Genomic DNA, 21,755 nt, shown 5'->3' on the forward strand with positions numbered 1-21,755 from the left:
GTTAATATTTTCTTTCACCAAAAGGAATTCAGCAGTAGCCACAGTACACGTGAATCTGTTAAAGCAGCGCTTGTAAGAGTTATCTTCATCCTTAAGTAGCTTCCCTTGTGGGTAATATGGACCTATTATTGGATATACAGATAGCATAAGAATATGTTATGATCATCTAAGCTAAGATCAATTAGACTTTTAAATTTCATGAAGAAGTATTTAGCTAAAAAAAGTTCTTGTTAAAAAAACAGATTCAGAACATATACAACTGAGTTAGAATTACATTAGATCTCACATTATGAATTTGAAATTACTTTTAATGCAATGTCTCTATAACATTTTAACCAAACAAATCTAAAATTTATAAAATACTATTGCCCGCCAGGGGTTCAACTATATATATATTTCTCTCTCTCTCTCTCTCTCTCTCTCTCTCTCTCTCTCTCTCTCTATATATATATATATATATATATATATGTATGTATGTATATATGTATGTATGTATATATGTGTGTATATATATACCCCATCATTATGAGCACATATATATACACACATATATACATACATATATATATTTCTCCACAATATGTTAACCTTAACAAAAGTCACTGTTCTTCGGTTACTAAATCAAAATGGTATATGTAAATCTTGCTTCAATGGTAATGCAACCCCAGTTTTAGAAGAATTTTGTGGCTAGGAGAACAAACTGAAAAGATAATATTTTTACAAAAAGAATTTTTAGTTATTTCTAATTTGAGAGAAAATGTATACCTGTAAAATCTTAAGAATATTAACTATAGGCATTAGTAATATTTGTAAAAGAAAAAAACATTTTTAGATAAAATTATTATTCTGTCTTTTTCAGTACAAATTAGAGCCTCTAGGTAATGAGTCTGTCTGATATATATAATGAATGACAAGTTGATCTCAGAAAAATTCTAGTGTGCATGTCTCAATCTAGAGTCAAACCATAAATAAATGTATAAACTAAGAAATTTAAGTGTCAAAGGATTTACTCTTTTACCTCCAAGTATAAGAATATATATTATCTTCAACTTGCACAGGAATCAGCTTCTTGTACTCTAACGGCTGCTCTTCTGTGCTCTACTTCTCACAGCATATTCAGAATATCCATAATAAAGAGGGGTAAGTTACTCAAAATATTCTTAAGTATTAGCATATGTAATAATTATTTGTATCCCCACTTCACTGGAACATAGACTATTTCTATACCAAAATGCCAGAAACAGAAGAAGACCTACATTTTTAATGAAATTGCTAGTCTCATGAATTCCATCTCAGTAAATTCAGTAAGATGACTAAAAAAATTATCTGCTTCTCAGTTCTTATTCATATCAAGTAGCTGCCATTGCCACTGTGTTTTGTTTTTTGTTTTTTGTTTTTAAAATTAACCAGTGGCAAAATAGAACTGACTTCCAGTAAAAATGAAAGTTGGGGCTCTTTATAGTCATTTCACCGTGAGAGGCTCCTTTAAAGAACCAGCCGTTTGAGCACCAAAGCAACTTAAAATCTTTGCTGCTTTGAGGATGCTTCTAATCCCAAAAGCAGTTTCAAGTTCACAATGTGGACTGGATAGAATTTAGAATTAGAAACGTTCTGGTACTTTCAAGATCAAGTCCCTTAGCAGCAATTAAAACAAAGTTACTAATACAATTTAATTGCAGTGTAACTCACAAAACAGAAATAATTCTTCTGACTTTACACCCTCTGGGAAGAGCAAATTTAAAACTGCTACCAGGTAAAATGGTCAAGAGACGGATATTAGAATTGACTACACCTGATGGAGAGATGTGGTAGTAATCTGTGATACTTAGGTTAAAATGATACTTGACCTTTATAAATTATCTGCTAATCACCTTTATTTTGACCTTTAAATCTTGGGAGTCTCAAAGTCTGTAAGCTTTATTCTGGTATTACTGGCCTCTCTGAATAGCCAGAATCACATGCACCGTCATTATAATTTTGCCCACTCATGCTCTCTGTTCAACTACATACACAGTACCCCGAAGTTGTCCAACCTGTTCTTCAGTCATGCCCACAATGGCATGACAGAACTCAGAGCAGACCACATCAACAATTTCCCTGATGAGAGCAAAGCACACTTTATTTATGAACAGGATAAAAAGTTCCAACTTGAAGTGGATAATTATTATGGCACCCGTCATGACTCTCTCTTGAAATCCATATCAAACTTTAAGAATTCAATCATTTTATATAGGTATTATGAAACACACTTCCAGCAAGAAAACTATGAAATCATAGTGTGTACTGTTAAAAAGAATGGAATAAATTTTGATAACAGCACTCTTTTGTGTCAGTGAACATTTTTAAAAAGTTGTTGAACAAAAGATGCAACATAATCTTGAATAATAGGAAAGCAATTTATAACATGAAAGATAGTCATATATGCTTCAACAAATCTAATTTGAACAGTAATTCTCAGAAGTGTTAACTTTATGCAAGCACTTTTTTAGTATACTGGTTCATAATGCAAATGTGGAACATGTTTTCTCATTAATGAGTGTTCAGTGGACAAAGGAATTAAACAGTTTTGATGTGACCACAGTAAAAGCCATATAACAATGCAAATGGAAGATAGACCGTAACTGCAATGAGCTTTATAAGCAAATTATGTAAAACAAAGAAATCTTAAGTAGAGCCAAATAATTATAGAAATATAATAAAAGTTATGTAGTCTAGATGTCTATAATTTATTTCAACTACACAAGTAATTTTAGTACAAGTATTCCCTACGCAATATTTTTCTTTTATCCCAGTATGCATATGCAAAGGCAATTAGAAAAAATTCATATTTAACTGGGTGTCATTTATTTGTATTTGCTAACCTGGCGACCCTAACTTCCTGTGACCAAGACTCACATAGAATTCAGTCTAACCCTGGGTTGCCCCACCCAGTATCACTGCCATTTCTGGTCATTCCCAGAACCCAAGTGAATGTGTGGTACCACTCACAATAATACTGTGAGACAGTACTATTTTCAGAACTTTCAAATCAAATAAGAAACAGAAAGAGAATATGTAGTGTATTTCCCTAAGCCATTCTGAGAGGTAACAGGATTGATTATCTATTGTCTCAAATGTACACGGCCACAACATAAATATCACCTATAACTACATCCCTTCCTCCCTCTCCAGGACAAATATGGTAAGGAGAAACAATTAGGCTGAACTTATTGAGATGTGATCAATTACCACTCTTCAACATTTCCAAGCCCTAGTCTATTCTTTTGTCCCCCTTTCTGATTTCATTCAATTCAGTGTTTACTAATTGAGACCTTCTTATTCCAGAAACTATGTCTGCTTCTTCTCTAGATGCCACGAATTACTTTAGTCCCCTGCCAGGTACTACATCTCATTACAAGAATGCCAAGCCAATGTCTAGGGTTTTAGTAGCCGGATCAACTCCCCTAATTTCAACTACCTATCTATACTCCAAACAAAGCTGGCCCTAGATTCTATCTTCACATTGCTCTCCCCCATGCTTGGGCATGTATCAATCAATACTTTCCCCTGAGGGGCTGGCACACTATTCGAGTTCCCTAACTCCCAGGACCCTCTGTATTTCTTAGTTACATGGTATTCAATTGCCGTCTTCTTGTCCCTTTACCAAGAAGCTGGTATATCTGTCCATTTCAGTCTGTCTAAAGACAAACTAAAAATATAATTGAGGACCACACATATAATCTGGCTCAAGCCTCTTCTGTTCCCTAAAATAATTTGTTCCATTCGAATATGGCTATATGTTATCTAAATTTAGAACAAAATTTTGATTTTACAGTAAGCCTAGAAAATTTAGTTTAATCACCTTGAAGTTAGATAAAAGCAATGTTTTCATAAATTTTTGTTGAATAGACACAGAACCTTTTCTAGGTCTTCAAGCTAAACTTTATCAAAACGGTTAATAGTCACATAACACAGCTATGTCATGACTGGTATATTCACTCGTTTCATGAAAGTCTCTCTCACAGCCTCATTATCATTCTCTCAATTGCTTGCAATATGTTTCTCTAACAGGTAGAGTTTGTACCTGATAGTAAAGAACATATAAAGACATAAGAGTGGCAGATTGTACGGACAGTAAAAGGCAGCAAGTGAATACCAATTAATCCATTGTTGCAGTAAGAAGGAGAAGGTCATTACCTGTCAAAACTGGTCTATAAAGACTGGAAGAAGTGACTGCTCCTTCAAATGCACGGACATCAACACAGGCTACAAGGATAATAAAAAATCAGGCAAAAATGACATAGCCCAGGAAAGTAATAAAGCTTCAGTAACAAACCCTAAAGAAATGGAGATCCATAAACTATTTGGCACAGAATATTTTTAAAAAATTTTAATAAGCTTAATGACCTATAGGAGAACACAGACAGCTAAGTAAAGTCTGAAAAACAATACATGAACAAAACGAGAAGTTCAATAATAATAAAAAAAAAAAACATAAAAAAAAGAACCAAACAAAAATCCTGGAGCTAAAGAATACAATGACTATGAAACTGAAAAATTCAATAGAGAGCTTCAACAATAGACTCAATCAAGTAGAAGAAAGATTCAGCACACTCAAAAACAAGTTATTTGAAATGATCCAATAAGAGAAACAGAAAGAAAAAAGGAATAGAATAAGAGTGAAGAAAGCCTATGGGCCTTATAGGACAGCATCAAAAGTATTATGGAAAGAGAAAGAAAGGGAACAGAAAACTTTTCAAGTAAATAATGGCTGAAAACATGCCAAATCAGGAAGGAAAATGGACAACCTAATGTACATCAACAGATGAATGGATAAAGAAAATGTGCCATATAAATACAAAAAAATATTATTCAGTCTTAAGAAAACAGAGAAATCCTGCCATTTGTGGCAATATGAATGGACCTGGAGGACATTATGATAAGTGAAATAAGCCAGACACAGAAAGACAAATCCTCCCTTACATATGGAATCTAAAATAATCAAACATATTATGAGTAAAATGATAGCTGCCAGAGGCTGGGGGAAGGAAGAAATGGGAAAGTGTCAGTCAAATGGTCCAAAGTTTTAGTTACGCATTATTAACAGGTTATAGAGATCTACTGAATAATAGAGGGCCTATGATTACCATACTGTATTGTACACTTAAATTTTTGCTGAGTGGATTAAATGTTACCTCTTACCACAAAAGAAAAAGAAAAGAAAAACCAAAGGAGGCAGGAGATAACTTTTGGAAGTGATAGATAAGTTTATGGCATTTATTGATAGCAATGGTTTTATGGGTGTGTACTTATCTTTAAACACATCAAGTTATATAAAATAAATATCTACAGCTTTTTGTATGTCAATCACACTTTAATAAAGTGGTAAAAAAATTTTTCTTAAAATGACCTTTAAAGTTGTCTGTGATCTAGATCCTATAAAACTCTTCAGCCTCATCTTTCACCGACTTTATCTCTCCTCACTGTTTTGTATCTTATGTTTCAGCAAAATTGAACTTCTTTTAATTATTAGAACATTCTGTCTCTGTATGTCAATCTGTGTGTGTGTGTGTGTGTGTGTGTGTGTGTGTGTGTGTGTGTGTGAATATCTCTCTCTCTCCCTACCCCTACCCCAATAATGAAGCCCTTTTTTCCCCAAAATCTAAGTGTTTGGATCCTGTCAGTACACTCTATTGTAATCCATGCTTTTTGTTTGGGGGTTTTGTTTGTTTGTTTTTTTGTTTGTTTGTTTGTTTTGTTTCACTTTGCTTTTGGTGATAAAGAAAGTAATAATATAATTCTACTGCTGAAAAGAGTCATATCTCGACTGAAGTCCAAGCTGAAAATCAGTTTCTAGTTTCACATTGACACACTATTTTCTGTTACACCATTTGACACCCTCACTGATAGAAACAAATCAGAGCACATCCAATTACTAATGTAATAACTGATGAATGTAAGATACACTATTCTTGTAATATTAGAAGTTAAAATCATTTTACTATGCTGTCCAGTGGGAAAACAGTCTGAGAAGATTCAAGAAATTTAAATTGTGACATACTGGTAAGAATTCTTGAGGTGTCATTACAAATACTTCTGACAAAGATGTTGCAAAGGTTATACCCTATATAAGAAACATTCTCAATGTCTTAGGATTATTAAAAAAAAAAAAAACAAATAATAAATAAATGGTGATAAATACTCTGGCTTTGAAATTTCAATATATGATAATTAACTCATCAAAACATTTAAATAAAAATAGGTAAATGCGTCACTGAGGAAGAAGCTAGTTTATGCTTCCTTCTTTTGAGGAAACAAGGCAGCATTTTGTTTGACCTACTAAGCAGGTTTAAATATCTAAATTTATAAAAATAAACAACATGACAGAGAAGAAGGTTTTCTCACATCATCAAGAGATTATTCTTTATTAAAGCAGTCTTTACAAGACCCCCCGAAATATTTTTCTAATATTAAAAATATGTACATACTTCTAAACTCACAGGAAACTCATCAATTTAAATGTATGATGCAAGATAGACTCTAATGGAGTCAAGAGTAGCAAATGAATTTTTTTAAAGTGTAATTATAAATGTCCTTAAACTTCTCTCAGGAAAAAAACGTTACCCTATTTAAAAAGAAAAACTTTTTAATAAATTGTTTATAACTCCAACAAGGTAGTAATGAAAAATAAATTTTAATGGTCCCTTTGAAACTTAGTTTCCTATATTGAATGGTTATCAGGGTTTCATTATTAATCCTAGGGGAAGGGAAGAAAGGGAGAGGAAAGAAAGGAAAAGTAGATTCTGAAATTAAACTCTAATGAGAAGAAAGTCACCAACAAACTTCTTTCACATGACATATTTTCTGCTGATGTCATCCATATGTTTTTAGCTATTTCTACAAAAACTGATCCTCCAGAGAATGTCAGATTGTATAGACTTTAGCAAAAGGAACTCAGTTATTGCTGTAACATTTTTCTGCAATTTCACATTCAATATTCATAAGGTCATGAAGATAATTTTAATAATGCCATTTCTCTATAGTCACATGATAATTACCTATATATTTTATAACATTGCTGTTATTAAAACAACTAAATTACATAGTCACTAACGTTTCTCAGGACCTATTCTGATATGGAACTTTAATGAGAACTAAAAGATTAAAGTTCAACCCACAGAAATTAAACTATAACCTGGATGAAAAAAGGAACCCTTTCTTTCTCTATTTACCCATATTCTTACACAGATATGATATTAAAAAAATAATTAAATTATGAGATACTATTAATCAGAGACTATCTAAATTAACACTAGTTACACTGTAATAATGATTGAGTTGATTATAGCATATATGCTAATATGTATGCACAATGTATATTATTGGTTTTTAAAGTAGAAATTAAGACCTCGGCCAATATAGTTCACACTATTACTCTTTGTGAGAAAGGGTTATTGAATATAAATTTCACACATCAAATGTAAAAGATTTAATTTTCAAAGGATGTTAAATGATACAATAAATCTATAGCTCAGTGTTAGAGAAGAGGTTGATGGAAGAAATTATTGAAGTAGACTGTGAAGACTATACTTAAATGACAAATAGAAAACTCATAATATTAATCATTGTTAAAAATAAAATTTTGTCTTCATAAGAAATAGTTATTAAAACAAAGGTCAGTATACTACATAAATATATTACATCAAATTTCAGGAATATAAGGCAAAAGCAAATTGTAGAAGAAAATGGAGTCAAATGACAAAAAAAAAATCAAATAAAAGATAGAAGACATAATTTTAGAAAAGTTCTTATGCTCTGTATTTTCTAGCGCCAGGTTAAGGTAGGGAATTTGACCACCTCGTTTGACCAGATGTACTAAATACAATGATGAAATCATAATAAATTCTAAGTACAATGATGTAAGAGTATAGTGTGTTTAAAATTACCTTATTTTTCAATAAGTACATTATAACTTATCAGTATTTTCTCTTAATATCTACTCTCGGTTTTCAAATCATAAAATACAGAATTTTCTTTGACTTGCCTTCTATAAGATAAAGAGCATAGTGACAGATCCTAGACTATGGATCAATGTATAGCTGCTACAGGAGACCTTACTCTACTTTTCCTTTCATGTGTCATACAGTCTACACTTATTTGATGATTTGGCAGGAATTACAGTTCACATTTAAAACACATAAAAAGAGTTTCTAATAAATATTAAATAAATGAGCACTAATATTTATAATTATGCAAAATATGTTAGTAAAGCTAGTGTCAATAATGAAACATGAAAGCTGGTCTAAAAAGAAGTCATAGTGTTTTATACAAAGAGCATTTAATATAGCTTTTTAAAAAGGAAGCACATTCTGTTTTCAATAGTAAACAATACTATTATATTTTAAGAATATTTAGTCTGTTATATGCATTAAGAATAAAGTAGAAATGGCATCAAAATAGAATTCAGATGATAATGGAATCATATCTTCAAGTTACAGAAGTGAAATAACTGTAAACTGTAAACTAGTTAAATTATTTTTCAAAACTAAAGATAAATATACAATGAAATATTACTCAGCCATTAAAAAAAATGAAATCCCACCATTTGCAAAACATAGATAGAACTAGAGGTTATTATGCTGAGTGAAATAAGTCAGACAAAGAAAGATAAATACCATGTGATTTCTCCTATATACAGAATCTAAGGAACAAAAAGAACTAATCAAAATCAGTCTCACAAATATAAAGGACAATCTGGTGACAACAGAGCAGAGGTAGGTGGAGGGCTGGGAGAATGGGGTGAAAGGTTAAAGAAGTACAAATTAGTAGTTGATAGATGGTCACAGGGATGGGGAGCACGGCATAGGAAATGAAGTTAGCACTAATGTAATGGCTAGGTAGAAAGCCAGAGAAGAGAAAGAGCAACTAGGGGGATTGTTTTATGAACTATAAAATGTCTAACCAATGTACCATATACTTGAAACTAGTAATTAAATAAATCTTAAAAAGATGTGGTACATATATGCAATGGAATATTATTCAACTATAAAAAAGAATAAAATCTTGCCATTTGCGACAACATGAATAGACCTAGAGAGAATTATGCTAAGTGAAATAAGTCAGATAAAGACAAATACTGTATAATTTCATTTACATGTGGAATGTAAAAACAAAATAAATGAACAAACAAAACAGAAACATACTCATAGATACAGAGAACATTTTGATGGTTGCCAGATGAGAAGGGGGTTGAGAGGATGGGTGAAAAAGGGTAGGGGATTATGATGTGCAAATTACCAGTTATAAAAACAGTCATGGGTATAGGGAATACAGTCAATAATATTGTAATAACTATGCATGGTGTCAGATGGGCACTAGACTTATTAGGGTGATTATTTTATAAGTTATATAAACTTCTAGTTACTATGGTGTACACCTGAAACTAATTTAATATTATATGCCAACTATAACTAAAACATAAAAATAAATAAAAAATGTATTAAAAAATAAATAACTTTTCAGACAAAGGCTAAGAGATTTTTATCATTCTCAGTACCCACTGAATGAACTATAAAAGAATGTACCTAAGGAAGAAAAAAGTTCAACCTAGGTGGAAAGAGTAGAAATGAAAAATAAATAAATAATAAATAACTGATAAATATATAAATAAATCTATAAAGTGATTGCCTTTATGAAAAAATAATGGAACAAATGTAGGGCTTAAAAACAAGGTGGAGGAAATAAAATTCTAGAACTAAAAACATAGATGATAAAAGAGGTTGACAATAAGAGGTAACTATTCTAAGATTCCTGTATTCTTCAAGAAGACTGTAGTATGTGAGGTTTAGACTTTGCTGTGTTAAACAAGCATCTTTTAAAAATAACATAAAAACAATAGAAATAATATATAAAATTTCAAACCAGCCAAGGAAATAAAGAAAACTTCATCAATTTAAGTCAGGAAAAATTGAATAAAAAGCAAAAAATAAAAGAGCATACTACATAGAAAACACAAAATAAGAGAAAAAGATTAAAGAAATATATTCAAACACATTAGTATTGATCATAATAGATGTAATTATGTTAACCATACCAGGTAGAAGACAAAGATTCTCAGATTGGATTACCTTTAGTGCAGCTATATTCTATTTACAAGAAAAACATCTAAAACTTGACAAAAGGACGTTAAAATAATGGAGTGGAAAAAGTCATACCAGAAAAACATCAACCAAAAGAAAGTTATTGCTTAGAGTAGACAAAATAGACCTTGAATCAAACATCAAAATAGCAGAAAAATCAGAAGGAAAAAACATTCTTCAACCTATTCATACAAAACACAGCTTTTCAAAATAAAGAAGAAACAAAAATCTTCAGAATTACAAGACACAAATTTTGTGAAAACACTAAATAAAAGTTGGTGATTTTAATACACATTTCTCTCAAACTGATATGTATAGAAATGTAAAAATAGAAAATTTGAATTCTACAGTTTAAAAGATTAATTAAAATAAATAAATATTTAAGATATATACAATATGTAAGATCCACACAATTTTATATTCAAGTACTAAATAATACATATTTATAATGTAACGCAAGTCTTAATGAATACAGAAAAAATCATTCAAACACAATTTCTAGTCACAATGGAATAAAATTAGAAAACAATAACTAAAATATAACCCAAAAATATTTTATACTTGGAAATTTTGAAACATGCTTCTAAATAACTCATTAGCTAGAAAAGAAATCCTGATGAATATTACAAAATATTTAGAACTTGACAATTACCATCAAAAACAGCTGATGCAGATTAGCTCTAGAAAGAAACTTACAGGCATAAACAAATAGATTGATAGAAGACAGATATTTCAATCTTCCTTATTTTCATATATAGAGAGAGTAAAAATATATATATGTGAAAATAAGAAATAGAAAGATTAATACATTAACATTCAATTCAAACACTAAGGAAAAATAAAGAACAGAAAAAACTCAAAGGCAAGGAAATATTGAATCGGTCGCTTAAAAAATTGCCAGGCCAAAAAAGATTTCCTAGAAAATTCTAATAAATTTTCAAGAACAGAAAAACTTTACCCTATCTACTTGTTTCAGAAAATAGAAAAAGAGGAAGAGCTTCTCAAACTAATATTTTGAGCCTAGTATAAAATGAAACAATAACTGCACAAGAACAAAAAAAGAAAAGAAAAAATGTCACTCTACTACAAACACAGATATAAAAATCCTACATAAAATATGAACAAACGTAATCCAGCAATGTACAAAATAATAACACCCGATGTTCAAGTAAGATTTATCCCATGGACTCGAGAAAGTCTTAACATTAGAAAATGTGTTAATGTAATTCACAATGTTAATTAAAAGAGAAAAAAATGCCCATTTTAATAAATACAAAAAAAATTTGATAAATTCAACATGGATTTACAATTTTTTAAAAAAATCTTGGCAAATTAAAACAAAGGGAACTTCTTCAATGTAATAAAAGATATCTACCAAAAACCCACAGTAAATATCATAATTAATGATAAAATATTAAAAATATACCTTTAACTTCAAATGAGATAAAAATGCCTGTTTTTGCCTCTTCTATCAACACTGCACTAGAATTAGATTTTCAAAAGAATAAAAAATAAGATATATAAGGATTACAAAGGAAGAAATGAAATTATCATTATCTCAGACAATATAATTGTCTATAGAGAAAATGAATAGAAGTTATAAACAAATCATCTGAATTAATAATGGATGCTGAATCAAGGATCATTATTAAAAAATCAAGGGGGTTCCATAGAGTAGTGGTTAGCATGTCTGCTTTACATGCAGAAGGCCATGAGTTCGAGCCCCAGTGGAGCCACAGTCCATACCCCGGGTTCACCAGGCCCTGGGTGCGCCCCCCCAAAAGCTTGGGAGGAGATACCCTGCCTTCAGAAATCCAGTTCTTAAGGAAAGACAGCAACATCTGTAGGTCAGGGGTGGAAGTCGGGGGTGGGGGTGAATTAAAAAAATAAATAAATAAAATTTAAAAATCAATTGTGCTCCTTGTATCAATCACAATTAGTTAAAAAAGTTTTTAAAAAGAATCTCATTCACGGTATCAACATATATATCAAGTGCCAATGAATAAATCCAATAAAAAGAGCTTAAGTGTATTATAAGGAAAATTATAAATCTTTATTATTAAAAAGAAAAGAAAAGAAAACCTTAGTAAACGGGAGCTATATTTTGTACCTAGTTAGGAAATTCAAAAATATTTATCCCCAACATTCTCTTTAAATTTAATGTAATCTCTATCAAAATCTAACATCATCAGGTTTTCTTTTCCTGCTTCAGAGATTATTAAATTGATCCTAAAATTTACACAGAAGAATAAAAGACAAGAGTTGCCAAGAAAATATTGCAGAAAAAGAATAAGGAGATGGTAATCACTATACCAGTTATCAAAACTGATTATACAGTTGCAGATATTTAGATAATGTCATATTGGTAAAGATAAAAAGACAAATGAATCGACAGAATAGAATAGACAGTCCAGAAACATCCCAGGCATCTATATGAGTTTGATAACAGATTTAACAGAGAGTTTGATGACTGATATGGCATTATAAATCAGTACATAACAAATGTAATATCTGATAAATTGTGTTTGGTTTTTAATTATTCTATTGATAAAAAAGATATTAACAGACATCTACCTCATAGTATGCCACATATAAATTTGAAAAAAAATAAATAGCCAAATTCTAAAAAATCAAAATCCAGAATTTCTATATATAATTGTGGTAGAATATCTTTATGACATACAGGCAGAGAAAGCATTTGTTCATCAAGACAAAAAACAAAAAGTAAAAGAATGACAAATTCAGCCTCCTTAAAATTAAAAGTTCTATATGACAAAAAATACCATTAAGAAAGTTTAAATATTAGACATAAATGAGAAAATTTATTGTAGTACACAAAAACAAAAAGAAAGATTAGAGTCCAGAATGTTTATGAAAAATACAAACAATGCAATAAGAAGGTAAGTTCTACAACATAAAGAAACCCAAATACCAATAAAAAGTATTAAAATTTAATCAAATCACAAGTAATCAGAAAGCAAAATAAATTTAAATGAGATATTGCATACCCCCCAAAAGATCAAATACTAAGATAATATGGAGAAACACAAATTCTAATTCATTGCCACTGGGAGTATAAATTAATACTTTGAAAAACAATTAAGCAAGATCAGGCAAAACTGATCCCATAATTCCACTTATAGGTATTTACTCAAAGGAAGGATGAAGAAAAAATTACTATATGCCACCAGAACATAACAGGAAATGTGATTCCCTCAGAACATAACAGGAAATGTGATTCCCTCAGCAGTATTTACAAAAGATTCTTCAAAGTACCTGCACTGGGATGTACCAACAACTTACACACATGTAGAGATTTTATACGCAGGAATTACTAGCCTCACTACCCTACTGGACCAGCATTTGGCTCCACCTATCCTGCTTCTTTCTGCAGATTTGCATGAACCGAACCTTGTAACAAAACCTTGTAACAAAGCCATCTTTAGCAGAGTACTTCCTATATCTACTCCATAAAATTTTCAGCATCCTTCAAATGATATCTATTGTCATGTGGGGCTTAAAGAATCCTTCGAACTAACCAGACTACATTTAATAATATAAAAATTGGTCAGTACTAAGTATTAAGAAGAATAATGGTGCAAAAGGAACCTTTATACACTTATGTTAGAGTACAAATTTGGAAAATTAATGAAAAATTAATATATACTCCAAAACCAAACAAACCAATAAATGTTTTAAACTTAAATTAAAAATAAACATTTATTTTAACAAAACTGTTTAAATAAACTAAAAATAAAGATGAATACAGACTATGATCCACAAATTCTTTCCCACATATATTCACTAGCAGTGGTTCTTAACTTCAAAGGCCATCTATGAATAAAATTCAAGGGGACTAGTGGTAACTTAGATGGAAAAAAATTCATCCTTATTTTCACTAACCTCTAATCAAAATTTAGTAGTTCCTGGGACCAGACAGTTTTACCAAAATGTTTACCAAAATGTCAAAGAACAGATAGCCCTCATCTTATTCAAGTTATTTAGCAAAAACCAGGGTGAAACCTGCCCAATCCTTTTATTTTATTTTATAATGAGATAAATACAAGAAAATACAGCTTTTTGGTTTATTTTATTTATAATATAGATATGAAAATAACATAGAAAATGTGAAACAGAGTGTACATAGTCTATTAAATACAATGTTCCAATAATGGCAACATTTGGATCTCCTATAGATAACAACTATAAACTCTAGACAAAATATTTTATTTAACTGCCTGAAATCAGGATCTCAAAGAGATATCTGAATTCCCATGTTCACTGCAGCATTATTCACAATAGGCAAGATGAGGGAACAACCTAAACGCCCATTGACAGATGAATGGATAAAGAAAACGAGGAATATACATACAATAGACTATTATTCAGCCTAAAAGGGATGCAAATACGGCCATTTGTGAAAGTATGGATATATATTTTGAGGACCTCATGCTATATGAGATAAGCCAGTCAGAAAAAAAGACAAATACTCCACAATTGCACTTACATGATGAATCTAAAATAGTCAAACTCATAGAAGAAGAGAGTAGAATGGTGGTTGCAAGGGACTAGGGAGAGGAGAAAGGAGGGAATTGTTATTCAATAGGTACAAAGTTTCAGATACTCAATGTTAATAAGTTCCAGAGACCAACAATATCATGCCTATAGTTAGCAATACTGTATTGTACACTTAAAATTTATTAACAGGGCTTAGATCTCATGTTAAATGTTCTTACCACAATAAAAAAAAATGAAACGAAACAAACAAACAAACAAAAAAACGCCTCCTGAAGTAGCCCAGGCATCCAGAAAATGAATGGGGGCAGTCAACATCTATAAGAAGGAATAGCACCGGGTAAGTTTCCCTTTCAGAAGTTTTAAAATAAGGATAGGGCAATGTCACCATCACTACAGGGTGACTAAAATTCAGATGAAAAACTTCAGTTTTACTGACTTGAAAAAACAGAGGACAGAGTTCAGGAAGATCACAGCAGTTGAAAATTTAAAAGAGAATAGCACAGAAAAGAGATGGCCAGAGAGTGGGAGCCCCAAATTTCTGTATAAACTCTGTCCAAATACTGGCTGATCTCTAAACTACAAATAAGTAGAGCTAAGGCTAAAGGACCTTAAGAGAGATTTCAATTGCTGCCCACCTCAGAGAAGACAAGTTTGAAATTTGAGTCTTGTTGAAATATTGCCTGCCAAAATAAAACATCAATACTTGTGACAAATTCTACTTCCAAAAATAGCCACAAATATAACATTAAGACCTGGAAGTGCACGGCAGGGTCAGGGGCTGAAAAGTTGGTAGAAGGTAAGTGGAGTTAGAGGGGACAATTGAGAAGCAAGCGATGGCAGGAGTGTGTTGGACATTTCTTGAAGCTGTGCATGCAGAGCTTTGGTTATTACCATAAAAAGAAAAGATGTACATCACAATCATTTTTCACTCTGTAAAATGGGCGTTGTGATACCTTCTGACCATGGAAATTGGCTTTTACTCACAGGGAATGAAATAATGGAAATCTCTGATCCCAGTCCTCCAACCTAGTCATTACCTCCAAAAAGCCAAAAAAAAGTGAAAAGTTGCGAAGGATCCAGCAAAAAACTGTTTCACTTCCACTTCTTATATTTTTTTTTCCTAGTTACCATTTATAGATTATGAAATTCATTAACATTGCCTAATAAAATAATATGGGAAAATATATATACTATATTGTTAATTATAAAGGCACATACTAAATCCAGAAATGCAGTGTGCTCTCTGGCATGTAAATATAGTATACGAACAGGTATCTATCAAAAAATTAATATTTATTCTATAAGTATAAATGACTTTCATTTCTTCCTTTGAATTTTCCTAACTTTTCAAATTTTTTACACTGAATATTATTTGTATGATCAGGGAAGTAAAAATTCAGAGGAAAAGTAAAATTATTGTTTAACAAGTTAGGTACAATCAGGTCTTTAGGACAGCATCCCTAACATAACTAAAAGTTACTACCTTCTGTACTATTTAAAGACTCTTGGATTATAGTCTCTTAGAATAAAACAAAGGAGAATTTAAATTGGCTACCAGAGCCACTGGTGGGACCTCTGGAAATATTCAGGGCTCAGAGGCAGGAAAGGACTTATGTGACACATTAACTTACTACTGCATAAAAATCTCTAACATGACATTCTGTTGGTAGAAAACTTTATTTTTCTCCTCTCCCTCTCCACTACTAACAATGTGTCTGACTAGAGGGTATTTGACTGTACACTCTAGCATGGCCCTAGAGATCATCAAAGCACAAAGAAGACATGCTGGGGACTCCACCCCAGCAGTAAGCCTAGCACATTGAACTCTCTGCAACAAAGAAGTATTCTAGGTTTCCACACAGAAATGTGAAAAAGAAAACCCAAGATAATTCTCAAAACTATGTAAGAAAATGAGAAGAGACCTTATTCTAACTGGAGCACTATTGCTCATTTTTAGCAACCTCGGGGTTCAAAAGGGGTCATTTATTTGGAAAAGCATGGGAGATCCAGCACCAAGGATATCTGATATCATGAAGAATAGGTTGTTTCATAAACAGGAGGGCAAACTAGCTGAAGCAGGAGATAAGATGCACTATTTAGTGCATTTGATTTTCTTCTGAGGAGAGTGAGGTATAGCCTATTTCAAGAGGTTCTTTAGGTTAAAATCAGGGAGTTTGGTTGAGTACATATGTTTTATAAACTACTACTCTCTTCTGTTAGTAAACATGGGAAAAGGATGAACACTTTCTGATCCAAGTTCTCAAGCAGAGTTTGCTTTCTTTCTATAGTTGATGTTAAAAGACAAGCATCAATCTAAAGACTGACCATTTGGAAAGAGATGGGCCAAAAACAGAGACCCAAGAAACTGAAACTTTACTTGTTTTTGGTAGAAATAAAGAAGCTGAGGTAATGGTAATCACTGATATCCCACTCTTCATCATGGGTATTCTTCTGCCTTATCTTTTTACTGTGTGATATAGTTGGGTGCCTGATAAAGTGCATCCTATCTATACTCACCTGGACCAATGTAAATGGTGGACTTTAGAATCCTATTCCAAGAACTAGGACTGTGTCTGTGTATCTGCTCAGGGTGGATGTATTTGTGAAATGATTGCCTGAAGTCAAAACATTAAATAGCATTAAAGCAGTCTATGTAATAACTCAACAAATTATCTCTAATTTCCTTTCTATTAACTGTTCTTACCCTTTCTTGGGTTTTAATGAAAACTGGGGACAGAAGTCTGCAAATCTTTGCCACTGTATCCTTAAAAGAAAATTTAAAAATATTTTTGATTTTCACCGTCATGAAACATTTTTTTAAAGAAAATCTGGAGAATGAGGAAAAATAAAGACTATTACTAACACCTCCATTCCCATAGTTCAGAGAAAACTAATCCTTTGCCATGGCTTTTTTCGGCCATATATAAATAAATTGTGATTATTTATACTGTTAGGAAACTTCCTATTTTAATGTAATATTACACCATAGGCATTTTCTTTTCCCTTAACTGTTTTTCAAGATTACAATTTTTATTGGTTGCATATGAGGGTATGTCTTCTCATGAGTAAGCATGACCTACAACAAGCACAAACCAAAATTCCAGCAACCTAGAGGGAAAAATTGCTGCAACTGTTTAAATTGCAGTTGAAATTGAAACATGCACTGTCATTTATTTCTCTTATTCTATCCTATTGGGTGGATAATTCGGGGCAGGGGGAATGTTATATAATAATAGTGCTAATCAATCTTTGACTACTTTAAAGGATGCATTCCAGAGTTTCAACATTTTTAATTATGTGATCCAATGATTTCAGAAAGATTATCTTTATTAATTTTATCTTAATTATGTATCCTCCTACATCTATATTACTAAGACATTTTATCAAGAATGAGTATTATATTTTATCAAATGCTTTTTAGCATCTTGTAAGATGACCATGTGTTTAAGGCTTTTGCCTACTTGTTTAGTATATTATAGTGATAGATTTTTAAATATTACTTTGGAATTTCATGAATTCATGAAATAAGTTATATCACTTTAGTGTACAGTTTGGATGTACTTTATGATTCTTACATATATATGCATAAGTAATGTTGATTCATAATTTTATTCTACCCTTGATAATTTGGGATAACAGGCTATTTTAGTTTGATAAAATGTTTTTATAAATTGTTCCATAATTTTCTTCATATTGAAACATATTATACAGCATAGAAATTGCTTCTTAAAAGTATAAAATAACTCTCATAAGCATTCTGCATCAGTATCCTTTTTGAAAAACAAGTTCTCACAATGAGATCCCTATTACCTACCACTGTACACATGGCATAATTTGAGCTGCATGAGTAAATGAAGAATTCTATGTGAGATGTAAATATAGAGAACTAAGTGCATAAAAGGGGAGAAAGTTTTCTCAGAAAAGTTAATATCAAAGTTAGGATAGGCCCTTCAAGCTTTGGAAAATACCAGGTCCAAATACACAAAGAAAAAGAGTGTAGTATTAATGCGGAGGCTGAAAGAAACAGTATGATCATTGTAGAGCATTTGGGGATTCTGTAGCACCTCTAGAATTTCTGCATTAAATGGATCTAGGGATAACAGTGTGATTGAAGGAGAGGCTAGATGACTTGAAATTGTGTTACAAAGCAAGCACTTTTCTTTTTTTTGCACAGATTATATTTCTCTATTAGGATGTTTTTGTGAGGATGCTGATGAACTTCTTGGAAAACAAAACCTCCTTGACACCATCATGGGAGCAGAAATGGCATAAGTGAAAGAAAAGGTTACTTGAAGAGGTTCAGACAGACCTACGTGATGGGTCGATTCAGTGTTTTTGGTGAAGTTACTGTTTCCATTTTCACTTGTTTTGACCTAAATTCTAAAAAATGGCCTCCCTCTCCTGGCACTTTTCTTGAACAGAAGGAAAAGGAGCCATTCTTCCTTCATCTTTATATGTAAATAAACATTTAATATTACAATATTATATAAGTTAAATATTACATAAAATAAATATAATTATGTAGATAATATCTCATGTCGGAACCACCTACTGTTCTAGGCACATAACGGCTATTACCTAATTTATTTCTAATGACAACTTGACAACTTATTATTGCTTTTTCATAGTCCGAGACTCAGAAAAATACAGCAATTTACAAAGTCATATCCAAGTTAAATGATATGGTGCTGGATTTATACAATCTTCTAAATAGAAGCCAACTTCATCAGTAAACAACTTTAATTTTTAAATTTCCATTAACAAAGACATCCTTACATATCTAAATATGATAGTAATTTATCCTAAATCTTATTTGGCACTTCGATTAGAACTCTTGGAATATTAGTAGCCTTGACTATGCTGCTGTGTAGTCCTTCAATGTTTTGGATTCCTCAAAGCCTCAATTCCATCCATCAATAAAATTAACATCATATCCCTGCCTTTTCTGATTTCTAGAAGTTTCCAAAAATCAAAAACAATATTGGAAGTGAAGGTACGTTGAAAATCTATATCATAAATTTAAATTTCCCTGAGTCTTCTCCTTTTCTAAACCTTGAAGGTGACATGGACACATGCAGATGGGGAATTATTCAGCTGCGAATGAATTCTTTCTGATAGGACTTTCCCAATACCCAGAGCTCCAGCTTTTTCTGTTTGTGCTCTGCCTCATCATGTATGCGATGATCCTCCTGGGAAACAGCTTCCTCATCATCATCTGCACACTAGACTCTCACCTCCACACCCCCATGTATTTCTTCCTTGGAAACCTCTCATTTTTGGACATCTGTTACACATCATCGTCCATTCCTCCGATGCTTGTTGTGTTTGTGTCTGAGAGAAAATCCATCTCCTTCATTGGCTGTGCTCTGCAGATGGTTGTCTCTCTCTGTTTGGGTTCCACTGAGTGTGTCCTCCTGGCTGTGATGGCCTATGACCGGTATGTGGCCATCTGCAACCCACTGAGGTACCCCATCATCATGAACAAGGCGCTATATGTGCACATGGCTGCGTGGTCTTGGATCGTAGGCTGTCTAAACTCCTTAGTGCAAACAGTCCTGACGATGGTGTTGCCTTTCTGTGGGAATAATGTTATTGACCATCTTACCTGTGAGATATTGACCCTTCTTAAACTCATATGCCCAGATATCACTATCAATGTGCTTATCATGACAGTGACAAATATTGTTTCATTGGTGATTCCTCTACTGTTAATTTTCATCTCCGATGTTTTCATCCTATCTTCGATCCTGAGAATTAATTCTACTGAGGGAAGAAAAAAAGCCTTTTCTACCGGTTCGGCCCACCTGACTGGAGTCATCTTATTCTATTGTTCAGCCCTTTTTATGTATATAAGCCCAAGTCAAAGGACACAACACTTCTGACGAAATCATCGGGATGTCTTATAAGGTGGTAACCCCGATGTTGAACCCCCGTATCTACAGCCTGAGGAATAAAGAGGTAAAAGCAGCTTTGAAGAAAGTCCTGAGCAGAGATCTGTATTTATTTAAAACATAAAGGCCTTGAGGCGCATTATACCCTAAATAGGGAAATAGATCTTGTCTTTTGTATTCACAGATGATACTGTAAAACCTACTGTCCAGACAGCTTGTTTTAGCAAAGCCAAAAATGGAACTTCTATCATTTACAACATAAAATGCTCATGTAAATCTTCTAAATAGTGCTTTAATTGCTAAATTTCCACCTCTGCTAATTGGTTTCATGAACTTCATGATGCTCTTCATCAAGATGAATGTATATGTATCTATTCCTTCCCTTCCTTCCTTCCTTCCTTCCTTTCTTCCTTCCTTCTCTCTCTCACTCTTCCCTCCCTTCTCTTACTTCTCCTCTCCTCCCTTCTTTTCTCTCCTTTCCTTTCCCTTCCATACATTTCTACCTGATCTCTACCTGATCTGCTTTCTCAGTCTCTTTGTAGATATCTATTGTTTTTGTTATGCAACACTCCTGCACAATATTGCTGCACAATTTGCATATATGCACAATATGCAGAAAAAGAACATATTTTTCTTGAGGAACCAACAGTTCCCCTCTCTTAGTGCACATTGACAGGGTGAGACTGACCCAACCTTCTGGAAATTTATTTGGAAATTTATCTTCCAAATAAATAGAAAATCTAAGGGGAAAAAAAGCTTTTACTTTAAAAAATAAAGTGCATACTCAAGTTCTGATACAGGTAAAACTAATCAATGGTATTAAAATATCAGAAAGGTAATTGTTTTGAGTAAGTTGGGACAGGGAAAGACCAAGAAGAGGAATAAGGGAACTCCTCTAAGCTTATGTTAATATTCCATATCTTGATAAGGGTTTGGATTACACATGTAAATGCATTTGTCAAAATTGAGTAAATTTTTATTATATTTTTATATAAATTTAATTTAAAATCAAAACTGCAACTAAATACTTAATTCTAGTTAATAACAAACTCTAGTTAATGATATGCATACTAAAGGAGAAGTGTATTGAATTCTGTAAAGTATTTTGAAATGTATAAAAAAAATAAGATGGATTAAAGAATAGGGAGAAGGACAGATCATAGATATGTGATAAGCAAGTATAGTAAAATCTTAATGGTATTATCTAGTTGGAGGATATATTAGTATT

The 21,755-nt window shown here is 32.1% G+C and overlaps 1 protein-coding gene across 1 annotated transcript; it reads left to right on the top strand.

Annotated features, from left to right (window-relative positions):
- Positions 1-19,708: 19,708 nt before the first annotated feature.
- LOC102897811 (olfactory receptor 13D1-like) lies at positions 19,709-20,651 on the top strand. Its single transcript, XM_015599622.1, is given in 2 exon segments — positions 19,709-20,505; positions 20,507-20,651. Coding segments are annotated over 2 exon segments (942 nt in total).
- Positions 20,652-21,755: the final 1,104 nt, after the last annotated feature.

Source organism: Pteropus alecto, unplaced genomic scaffold (genome assembly GCF_000325575.1).
Source record: "Pteropus alecto unplaced genomic scaffold, ASM32557v1 scaffold111, whole genome shotgun sequence".
NCBI classification, from domain to species: Eukaryota; Metazoa; Chordata; class Mammalia; order Chiroptera; family Pteropodidae; genus Pteropus; species Pteropus alecto.